This window comes from Ambystoma mexicanum, chromosome 2p, assembly GCF_040938575.1.
Source record: "Ambystoma mexicanum isolate Mex_15411 chromosome 2p, UKY_AmexF1_1, whole genome shotgun sequence".
Classification (NCBI taxonomy): Eukaryota; Metazoa; Chordata; class Amphibia; order Caudata; family Ambystomatidae; genus Ambystoma; species Ambystoma mexicanum.
In genome coordinates, this window is record NC_090923.1 from 238125260 (window position 1) to 238137764 (window position 12505).

The 12505-nt window shown below is 43.8% G+C and overlaps 1 protein-coding gene across 3 annotated transcripts in view; it reads right to left on the bottom strand.

The window, feature by feature from the left end:
• TRNT1 (tRNA nucleotidyl transferase 1) overlaps positions 1-12505 on the bottom strand; it is a 212791-nt gene that overhangs the window by 110162 nt on the left and 90124 nt on the right. For all 3 annotated transcript variants that reach the window (XM_069643520.1, XM_069643521.1, XM_069643522.1), the window contains one exon: positions 6972-7098. In XM_069643520.1, coding sequence (XP_069499621.1) covers positions 6972-7098 — 127 coding nt within the window. The remainder of the gene's footprint in view (positions 1-6971; positions 7099-12505) is intronic.

Here is a 12505-nt window from a genome sequence, read left to right on the forward strand (position 1 = left end):
AATGATTATAGAATGTTTAGCCGATGGAAAACGAAATTCAGAAGTTGAAAGCAAGAAAGAGCAGTTTTTTTTTTACATGGGGTGAAATTGAGCCAAATGCGAAATCGCTGCAACTTTTCTGCATGCGTGAAACGCGATTACAGCAAAACTATAAGGAATTGGAATGTCGTTTTGGGTTTGTGGAAAGCTGAGGATGTTAGCTTCAAAATGACATTTAAATTTCGTTTAAAAAGTTAGAGGTTTTTGTGAAGGTAGATTTTTCAGAAACAGAGTCAAGATTTCAAAAATGAAAGATGCGCTTTAAAGATTAGGAATCAAGATGGACTTATACTAAGGAGCTATGAAAGTACAAGATAGCCAACGGGACAACCACCAGAACAGGGCGCCTTCCACTCTGGCTGTTGTGCGCCAGGACATTTGACTTTCTTCAAAATATCAGTGCATAGATGATTATCGCTACAGTTATCACAGACAATATAATGAGAAGAATTCTGGATGGACACAATATTCTATAATGCAGTTCTGGACAGGTTGAAATGGATTGAATAGGATTACTTTAAACTAAGAGATGACTATGGACAGTTCAAGACTAAATACTCACTCCTATGGCTTTGGAATGGAATGGGCCTGTCAAAGATCTGGTCAAGGGTTTGGACTTCACTCTCGCCACCGGACAGGATTCAGGGCACCTGGACTCTGCTCTCATCAAGGCACTCTGGTCTGCGCAGCCTCTTGGACTGGATCTGACGGGTTCTGGGTTACAGCTCTGCTGTGCGGGTCTGGATCATGGTTCTAGCACGGGGTTCTTAGCTAGGACAGCAAAACAGCACAGCCCAGCTGTTGAATTTGAGCCCCTTGGAAGTTTAGGGATTAGAATCAGGTTGCAAATGATTCTGAAGGCCTGCTGAAAAAGGGTTCAGCTTCTTGGGTTAGGCCTCTCTGCTTCAAAGTTCTAGAGTTTGGTTCTAGAGTCTGGTCTCTGGATCTATGTCTGGAGCCTGGATCTTCCTGCAGGGTGCTTCGCCAAGAAATCAGTTGAGGAGTGGAAAATGTGTGGGTTTCCTGTCCTCAGCAGTCCCTATTTATCCATTTCCAAAGTGGGTATCCAACGCGTAGATTTGTGTATTTATCTATGCCCAACCCTCTAAGGATCTGATAGGTCAGAGAATTTACTGTCCCCTGATTTGAGAAAGGAGCAGTGTGTCATGTTTATGGCTTAGGGAAAAACCCTCCCCTTTGTGTCTGTACAGTGTATCTCATTTTTCATAAAAAACATATTTACAATATGCACAACTTGTTAATATTACATATACACATCACAGATTAATTAAGGCACGTCTCTGTTCAGGTCCCATGTTCCTACGGGCTTTGGTTCGTAAATGACAACTTTTTCGCACTTTTGGTGGGTTTCTCAATGTTAGTTCTGCACCAATTTGTATACATGCATACACATCTCATCTGGCCACATTTCTGTAATTATTCATGTTCCTAACATAAACACAATGGCTACAATATGAATAAATTCCGGGGGTTCAGCCTCAGAACATCGCACAGATTACAAATTAGTCTTAAACTGTCAGCAAATTTTTCATTTTAACAATCTCCAAGTTTCATATTTTTGTCAGTTCGGTACAATATTTAAGAAGTATTTTCCTTGAACATATATTTAATCCAATTTCAAATCCACATTTTCAGTCTGGCCCGCCCCCAGAGTTGGGCTGAGTCAGAGGGTCACATGGCTTTCTTCCTGCCAGAGCAGTTTGTTGTCAGTTACAACCGAATCAGCATTCCTATTCAGCTCAAGGACTCCATTGTCTGCACTCAGAGCAACAGGCCAGGGTGCCCCTCCCAGTTCCTTTTCACACCAGCCTGCCATTCTCTTAGCCAAGGGCAGGGGGAAGTTTCCTTTGTTCAGGGAGAAGGTGTGGAATGTGTTTGAAGCACAGTGTGGGAAACTTTAACTCTTAAACCCAATGTCTGAAATTGTCTCATCTTAAAATATCACAAATACATCAACCAATTTCTTACTTCAAGCCTTTTCATAATATAGTTTTGAATTGTATCCACCTCTTAGACTTCTGATAGCAAGTCTTTCTTTGGCATAGTTTGAGTTCAATGTTCAACTTACACAAGATAGGTTTTAAATCGCCGGCTTCTGACAGAGGTGAGTAACGGTATTACACCCATTTTTTACAGGTTTATTCCAGCAAGCAATCCTCAAAAGTGGATTTTGTTCTGATGACATATGATTCTTGCTGACATTGTATTTATGTGGATTCTTGCAGTAGCATAATGTTCACCATCCAACAAGGAGGTTGGATCTTTTTGGGTGGTTTGTGAGTCATGATTTTTGCAAATTTTTCAGGCTTTTTCAAGTGATTTCAGGCTACTTTGTGGGTAGCCCAATGGTGGGTTTTGGCAGTGATCTCCTGTGCTCACTAAGATAGGCAAAAGTGGATGGCGGCTTATTTTTCAGATTTTTACTGCGCACTTTTGGGTGATTTTTAGCGAGCAGCATGCTTTCCAGTGGCCATTTCTGAGGTTTCTGCTGCCAGCAATGCACAGTAATGTTGCAGGGCCTGGACCAGTGGTTTGAGACATCCCACAAGAAGCTGGATCCTCTTAATGGTTGCCTTGTTGGCACCAATGTAAAGAGCGTTACAATAATCCAACTTTGACAGAATCAGCGCTCTGGCCAAGGTGATACAGCTACTGTTGGAGAGGAAGGGTTTACCTGTTCTGATTAATTTATAAGTGTATGCGGTCGCAGAAGCCATAGCACTAACCTGCTTGTTAAAGGTAAGGGTCGAATCTATGCAAACGCCTAGAGTTTTCACTATTGTGGCGACGGTGATAAGGTTGTTGTCCACAGTGAATGAGTGGTAATAGGGCAGTAATTGGTCGATATGGCTGGGTCAAGCGTTTGCTTTTTGAGTAGGGGTAGTACCCAAGATTCTTTGAGATTCCTTGGTATAGAGCCCATGGAAAAAGAAGCATTGATTAGTTTACTGATGAAGGGGGCCAGGTCTCTAGCTGCGTCCTTTATGAGTTGGGTGGGGGGCATAGGTCTCCTTTACAGTTGGAAGGTTTAAGCGTGAGGATGGTTTTTTGGGTCTCGATGATAGAGACTTTTGAGAATTTGAATCAAGGGCAGGCAACATTATTTGTGGAAGAGTGCGGGAGGTTGTTGTGTGCGGGAATGGTAGAGAGTGAAGCTTTTTTCTTTGTGATTTTGGCTTGAAGAGTTGTAACTTTGTTGGCTAATGCGAGCTGTATATTTGAGCACCAAGATTTGTCTTTGACACAGTTGTCGGGTGCTGGTGTGGGAGTATCTAATGGCATCCGTGGTGTTCTTGCTTCGCACCTTAACAAGGGATGGTTCTGCTTCTCACATTCACTGTTCTTCAAAGATAGATAACTAGTTCTTGGCCACTCCAGCCTTTGACACCAGGCCATACAGCCTTCTCGGTCTTTCCTCGATCTTCAACTGTTCTCTTGCTATGACACAGCTTTCGATCCTTCTTTCTCTGTGGGTCCGAGCTAACTAAAATTGTGACATCGAATGTCCAGGTTCTATATATTGGTGGCACCGCCTGCAGTCCATTCACTATGTATAGCCAGCCTTTAGGATTACTAAGTCTACTTGCGTTGCTGCATCTGTACAGTTCTAAAACCACTTGCATTTTCTGCAGTGCTTTTCACACGTGCAATCTTCACTTCTCACATGAAAGGTTACTCAATTCTTTACTTCATCATCAGATTCTATAAGGTCTATCCTTTCTCTTCTTCAGTCACTTTTCTCATAGCCTCACGCTTGCTTCTTGTGACGTCACCAACTTCTTCTCTTATCTTCATATTCCTTCGGGGCTCTTCACCTCCAAGAGATTGTCATTTTCTCATAGGCTCTTCTCGGAATAGGCACGATCACTGGTGTTGGCATATCGTGACTTTCGGCTTCCAACATATAGGAAGGATGGGGGTGGGACTTCTTGCTGAGGCATTTCAGCTGTTCCTCTACAGTGTTCAGGGTACTACTGCATCCTCAGGGCCCTGACCTCCCACAACGAATCGCCCCAGCTTCTGTCTATCCTCAGCACTTTCCTCAGCTCACCCACCTCCCTTGTAGGCTTGCACTTAACTTACTTCACCTGTTGCTCACCCATGAGCACCCCAGCACCTATCTCATTCCCTCTCCCTTCTGCACTTGCACGTTCTGAACACTCACAAGGCATAGTAGGTTTTCCCACACACCCTCTCCACTGTATTCAATATTTTTTGATGTATTTTAATTGTTTCTCATCCATTGTCTCCTCCCTGTTGCCCTGTGGGTGCTTTGAAACAATATTTACTTTCTGTATAAGCGCCTAACAAGCGAACAATAAATCAAATAAATAGTACTGATGAACAGGAGTAGCCCCGGATACACAGTGGGTCAGAAGGAACTGGGCAGAACATTTTCTCCACACAGGGATTGACCGCACGAGTGAGCTATGGTGTGAGCAATGAGAGGGCCAGGCGCTTCTTCACTGAGTTCAACAAAGGGATAACTTGGCTGACCGGGCCCTTTTCTTTAAGGAGGTTGTCCACGAAACTCCGGCCAAGGGAGGCTTCTTGTGTGGTGATTTTAAAGTGATCAGCCGCCTTCTTAAGCATCTGGCCGTCGTTAGGCGACGGGTCCCTGTGTTGAGTGACAGTAAGAGCGTCCAAAAAAATAATCACAGGATCACGGTCATGGGGGGGGGGGGTATGGAGTGCCACGTGCCCTAGTCATCAGCAGGGTTCCAGTCCGTGTCACGATAGGTAGGGTCCTGCCCTCCCTGGCTAGGGTCCTGGACATAGTGGTCGCGGTCATCTGCGTCATCCAAAAATACATCTGCCTAGGGGTCCTGAGGATGGGATTCCTCCAGGGATGCAAATTGAGCACATGCGAAGAGGAGTCTCTGTGATTCTAGAGGGACGGCACCAGAATAAACAGCCCTATAGCATTTCAAAACATCATCAAACTGGCCTGAGAAATGTATGAACTCAGACATTTTGTCCATACAGGCTTCAAATGTATCCCTGGTCCACTCAGAGGAGCCTGAAGCATCAGTAGGGGAAAAGGGGCGGGTAGATGGAGCTGGGTCCTGCTGCAGTGACCTGTAAAGATGAGAGGCCAGAGAATAGTCCTCAGTCAAAGGGGAGGCCTTCTTGGGGTCCAAAACAAGTAAACAGGCTTTAGAAAAACTTCTCCAGAAGCTTTGTCAGCATTTTCAATGAGTGGACCCGTTTTGGCGCGTCTTTCAACGCTACCGCGTTGCAGGCCATGGATTTTGAGGAATCGCCCGCTGGAGTAGAAGATTTAATCGCCATGCGTAGTATTCCACAGTAGTGGGTGCACAGCGGGCGCCGAACCGTGAGGTTTGGAAGACACTGCCGAAGACTTTGACGGGCCTGCGGGCATAGATGTTTTCCTCGACAGATCTGCCGGGAAAGTTTAGGGGTTGTGTGTTTACGGGCGGGTGATGTGCGTGTGTGTCTTTGTCACCAAGGTTTGCCTTCCCCCATAGCACTGCCGGCGGCATGCGTGTCGCGGCGGGGGATGGACACGTGGGGGTTCCACAGTTAGGTCAATGGCATCCGAATCGAAGCTGCGGCTGCCGACAGACTCCTTATCCGAAGCGCAGGTGCGGGAGTGACTCTCAGCCTGCATTGCATTGGCCGCCCACCATTTCATACGCCTGTCTTTCAAGGTCTTAGGCAAAAATGTTTGCCTAAGACCTTGATCATCGTGATCACGAGGGAGGTACTGATTGAATCGGTGAATTTGCCATTGCAAGACGGGCAGAATTTAAAAGGTGTCCTCTCCATAGCAGAGGGAAACGGCAGCCAGACCAAAGAAAAGGTCAGAGAAGGTTTAAAGAAAAGGCATTCTCGATAGAAGTCGGAAAAACAGGGATCCACTCTCCCTACTGTTAAGGTCAGGCCAGAAGGCGAAGGCCACGTGGAAAACAGTCACCGTGCAGTCAAGGATGGAGTGTCGGTGGACAGTATCAGGCATCAACCAGTCCGAAGTAGTTGTTGAAGGGCAAGCTAACCACTGAAGAATCCAATGGTTGTTTTGAATCAGCAATATAAACTCTTACGCAGTATGTGCGAAGGACTAATTAGGTGGAAAAAAACTATCTGGTGGGACCTCGACACGTGAAGGAATTTAGGTACACTACACATCACGTTAGGGATAATATCACAGTCAAGCCCATGTCGATATCCCTTTTCGATCTTCGAAAAAAAGATGCAATACTTCTCGATTACCACTAGATGTCCGACTATATGCACAGAATGTGATTCTAAGCATATTCACAAGCATTAGAAATTAGCTATATAGCCTATAATGGTCATAGTCATTTCACCTCTAAGAGGATAATAAATATTAATAAGAAAATGTAAAAAAAAAAAAAAAAGAAAATAAAAATCGAATTATACCCAGAAGAAGTTGCACTAATTGCATTAGGATGAGAAAACTGAGGAGCAAAGCTCAAAACAGGTTTTAGCCCCAATACACAGTCCACCCCATGGGGCTGCCTTTCCCAGTTTTTCTAGCTCGCCTACAAATCACATTATAGCCATCAAGGGAAAACTCAATCACACATCCAAGTTTCTAGCAACGTGAAAATGTCACTATTTAGCAAAAAGCAAAGGCCCTTTGGGTTTCTGGCAAAAGAGTTGAAACCTCTAGTGTTCCATGAAATAACATTACTCTCATTATATGACGACTTTGGGCAATGAAGTTTACCACCCGAGGCTACAGCCAATCAAGACCAATTCTCCATTGCTCGCCTTGGGTGACTTTTAGATGAGATGTCACACAGTGACCAATTCAGTTAAACCAGGGGCTGGCAACCCAGGGCATATTTCATCCTGAGCACAGGTGCAAGAACATTCTGTACCTCACAGCTAGTCTGGCATCGTAATATGGCCCATCAACTCACCTGAAATATCGCAATATCCGCAAGTAATCCTCTTGGATCCTTTGCTCTGCATTCCCCACAAAGCGAACGCGCTTCTTTTTTAGGTCTTCGTACCCGTTGAAGAAATCATAAAGAGTCCCATCAAAGCCTGAAAATGTGTGTAGGAAACACCATGTCACAAACATTTCAAAGATCTGAAAGTACCCAAGGAACAAATACTTGTGATCGACTTTAACAGTTTCAAACAAAGCTACACTGTGCCAATGAACCACATTTGTATGTTAGCTCTAAAAATGCAACTCGAAATCTTTTATCTGGAGATAGAGAATACAGTAGATTTGAATGACAGATCCCCTGCAATTCTAAAGTGCTGGCCCATTTCACAAAAATATGATAAAAAAGCCTTTACCATCTAGGAACAAGAAGAAAAAAAAAAGCATTGTAGAAGGCAAGGCATTCAAGCGGGCTAAGGAACACGAGCGGGGTGAAATGCTGTATCTGCTCCTCACATTCCTCAGTGAGGGAAGCAAACTGATTTCGAACCCCTACTCCTTTGAGCAGAGAAGATACAAGGATAGATGGAAGGAAGAACTGATGGGGCTTTTCTTTTCAGCGTACTGTCTTCCTGTTCGAGTCATTGGTAAATATGAATTGTTGCTATAAGCTCAAATTGCCTTTGAAATAAAGGCTGTGCATCATGTGCTCTGACAATTACCCTGCACTTATATGTATGAAGGTCTCAGGTGGGATGTCTTTGGAATAACAAAGTTTGCAAACTGTGATACCTACCATTTAGGTTTCAACTTCTGTGTTCCAATTTGCCAAGGGAAGAATCTGTCCCCTGTTTCCACAAGCTAGTCCTTTTATGAACATAATATTAATATGCCAAACAGCTGGGCAGGGGGAGAGAGACCTCTTGTGTGGGTCTGAGTTGCAAACAATTGCTCTGATAGTATGGACAGACCATCATAACATCATGTTCACCATTAATACCATTGAACCCCTTGCAACCACTCCTAAAACCACCAACTCCTTTGAAACCAGAAATCCTTGCAAACTCGCACCTGAAAACCTAGAGCCTTTGCTCTCCAAAGCTTTGGACACTTTGACTATTTCCAAAGACAACCCTTGCCTACTAGCAGATGCCTACTACAACTGAAATCTAGCTGCCAAGATTGACCTACTTCAAAACAAAATCACAACCAAAAAACAACTTCTAGCAGAAAAACCTGTTATTGACGATCACCTACCTACCCTTAACGAGAACACCAACCCCACATTCTACTTCACTCCTGTCTCACAAGAATTAGTGCTTAACACCATATCTTAGCTCAAAGCATCTAACTGCAAAGGAGATTCTGTCCCAGCAAAAGTAGTTTCATCATGTGCCCACACATTGACACCTATCATAAGTAAATTCATAAACGCATCCTTTAATACCAATCTGCTTCCAGCCAGCATCAAGGAAGCTTGGGTCACACCCCCCCTAAAAAGAAACAGCCTCGACCCCGTAGTGCCCACCAATTATAGGCCAATAACAATAGTCCCGTTTCTACTCAATGTTCTCGACAAAATAGCATACAACCAAGTCCAAGCACACTTGGAACAGAACCAACACCTTGGCACTAGACAATCTGGTTTCCGTCCTAACCACAGCACTGAAACAGCCCTCCTGGATCTCAAAATCCAAATGGATTCCATCAGAGATTCAGGTAAACTCTGCATACTAGTCCGTTTGGACTTATTCGCAGAGTTTGATCTTGTGGATCATAATAAACTCTGCTCCAACCTAGCTAGAGACTTCAACTTTTCCACGGACGCCACCACATGGATGAAATCCTTCCTTGCGGAATGAACATCTAGAGTTTCCATAGGCAAATAAGCTGCAGACCCCATACCAGTCCCTATTGGTGTCCCTCAAGGCTCCTGTCTTTCACCCGCACTATATAATGCATATATGAAGCTCCTCTTCTCAGCTCTGGATGACATAGGTGTCATCTACACCAACTTTGCAGATGACACCCAGATCCTTATCCCACTCTCAGGGAATTACACCCAAGATACCCCGATTATCAACAAAATCTACTCCATAATTCAAAACTGGATGGCATTAAATAGCCTCTGCCTCAACGATGAGAAGACAGATTCTCATTGTGGGCCCCCAATCCAAAATAAGCGCTCCTCATCCAGACTACTCTGCCATCAACATAGATGGTACCACAATACCGGTACTGAAACATGTAAAAACTCTAGGAGTCTACTTGGACACTAACCTCACTAGGACTAAACACATCAGTGCCCTCTCATCTTCCACTTCCTACACCGCTAAACTTATCTCTCTCAGTCGCCAATTCCTGACCCCTACCAATTGCATCACACTAGCCAGGGCCTTGATTTTATCAAGACTTAACTACTGTGATGTACTATTACTCAGTACCTCCATCTCAAATCTCAACAAATTATAACTTATTCAAAATAAAGCCCTTCGGGAAGCCCTTGGAATAAGAAAAACTGACCATATCTCCAAAATCAGAAGAGAGCACCACTGGCTACCCATCAAAGCTAGAGCCATATTCGGTCCCATGGTTGCCCATAAGGCATTATATAATATTGTTTTAAAGTTTCATTGTTTCCCCAAGTTGCCAAGACATTATTCAAAGTTGCTGGCAGCTATTTAACTCTGCGTCTTTCCTAAGAGAGCCTGCTTACCTTAAAACTAACAATGACCGGCAGCTACTTTTAACTCCCCAGAGGAACTGGTGCATTACAAACATGCATATGTGACATTAACTTTTAATATTTGACAAAGTAAATCAAGAAGAATTAGGACACAGTTCTGACACATTTAAATATGAGGGAACATACATTATGGGCAAAATGTTAACGTGTGCAATCAATGTTAGAAACAATTTTCTTGTTGCTGCTTTCGTCCCATAGAGTTCTATGGGACAGTGTTTCTTTTTGCTTTTAGACTGGTTACCTGACTTTTTGGAGGTAAGTAAAGCTGCCTGTTTTACTTCCCTTGTCTTTTTGCTCATTCTTATAGGGAAACTGATTATCACGAAGAATATCAGTACTGGGAGACTAGTTCTTCCTTAGTGGATTTCTTGTGTTTTTAAAGCCGTTTACATCACCTTAAAGTGAAGCGCAGTTAAGCTACTTTCTATCCTTATTATTTGTTCTTATGTGGCTTTTTGGTTACAAATGTAATGTGTCCAGGATGGGCTTTTGGCAGCGGATATATTTCTATCGTGTTTTGAACTTTTTTACTTGTGCATTTTTGCTATTACCGCAAATGTCCACTAAGAGTGGCTAGCTCACCAAAATAGCCGTGCCACGAGACTTCCACCTGGCCTTTGGCCATATTGTTCTTTGGACTTCTTCTTGCCCTATAGGGGTCCAGTACTGCCATATATGGCATGCTCTTTCATGGGGAAGGCTCATGCTTTCAAGGGCAAAATGGCGGTGTGTGTGTGGAGGGGGTGGGGGGAAAAGTGGTTTTGTCTGATCCCAGTACACATCTGACCACTGAGTGGCTGTTGCTGGGCAGATTGTGTGGCCTGTGTCTACCCATGATTGGACATTAGTTTGAATCGTGCAGATCCTTACCACTGGTGGACCTTAAGCCAGCTTCCAGTCTAGATCTTGGATAAAAGTAAGACTCCTGCAGCCGTTCAACAGATCATCATTGGAGCCAAGACCCCTGCGAATAAGTGCAGCCACTGACTGTTGAAGCTGCCAGCATTGCCTCCAGCCAAGTCCTGGTGAATCCCTGCTCCTTTGCCTTATCTTAAGACGGCCCTCGTTGGTTCTTTGACCCCTTGACCAGTGGTATCAACCAGTATTGACCCCTGCTCGAGGATCTGAGCTTCCTGGGCTTTTGGACGTGTCCCTGGACCAACTGGTGGACTGACCAGCTCTCTCGAGCTAACTCACTCATTGCTGCTGTCGCCATTCCGAGTGCATCCTTGGAACTTAGAGGATGGCCAACTTGTGCTACAAGATGCCTGCTCCTGCATGTTCATCCTTTTATTCTTAATGGAAGCTCTGTTGGGACTGCTCCTCTATCTGTCGCGGCCTGCTGATGGGGACTTGTTGCAGCCAGTCTTCGCTCTCTGAGGTGACCTGCGGTAACCTGCTCTGCAGATGGTCACATTGATAAGTCTCTGAAAAGCCTTGCATGATGTTGCCCCATGAATTACGCAGAGGTAATATTGGAGTCTTGTGATTAAATTAGAGGCATAGTGAGTCTGTAAAATTATATTGGTGACCCATTCATAGGCAATGGATAATAACGGTAAATGCAATGCCAAGTAGAGTCTTATTTGTGTCTTTCTTCCTATTGTTAGTATAGTGACTAACTATTGGGAACATGGAGCACGGTCAAACATCCAGATACAGAGGGCAAGTACACGGACAAAGAGCTTAGGAACACACGACCAAGCCCTCATGGCTATGGGTTGGACAATGCAGAAACGGGATAGTATGATTGCAAGTAATTAAGGTAACAGTATTGGAAAACACAGACTGACGACAGTAACTACACAAACAATAAAGTACACTGCAGGAACGTGAAGTGCAGAAATAGCACCAAGGAAATTGGTGTTCAGTATGTAAGGTAGATTTCAACTGTCCTGTGGGCATTAGGAGAGCCAAAACCTATGACCGGGGGAAATTGTGGCCTTCATGCACCAAATCTTGCAAAATCTCAGGAGAACACTTGGTCCCACAAGACAATCCAAAGCTTAGCAGAGAGTTTGAAAAAGGTGGTATCCCCTGAATCACCTGAATAAGGTACAGCTTACTTCATTTTTTTAACACTGGACACTTTGATATTCAAAGATGTTATCTGAACAATTCAAAATATTCAAAGAGTGGATTATTGCTGGCCAATTAAGAATTCAATTACACAAGTGCTGACTTGGACAAGGCTGAAAACAGATCAACTTGACCAGAGCAATCTTAAACACTACTAATGCAAAGTATTGTGGAGCAATACAGGTCACTGAATCTTCAATACAAACACATATATTATGAACGTATAACATGAACATTGAGATTTGTAGACATTTTTGAATAACACTATAGAGCATGAAGACACTTTTGAAGAAGTTGGTGGATGACCATGTAGTAAAATGCTGATAAGTTCCCAGAGGGCATAAAATCCAAGGTGGAAGCTACTAGCCAGGGATAAAAAGTTACTTGTCACCTCAATTCTAAACAAACACGCAACATATCATTTCCAACTCGCAGAGTCAAATATCACTAGCCAATGGCTACTGGCAAATGCACATTTTGCACCCATGGTTCAATAAGACAAGTGTCCAACATCATTGCTATCCATTTCCCATTTATGGAATAGATTGCATAACTGAAGTGATTGCTCTTAAGTAGGGGTGTACCGAACTTCGGCTTCGAGTAAATATTCGGCGGAATATTGGCAGAAAAACTGTTTTTCGTCTTCAGACGAATACTTACTGTAAACCTTACTCAAAGCTGAAGTTACGCCCCTACAGATTTTTCGGATGGGATGAAAGCCCTTGACACTAACATGG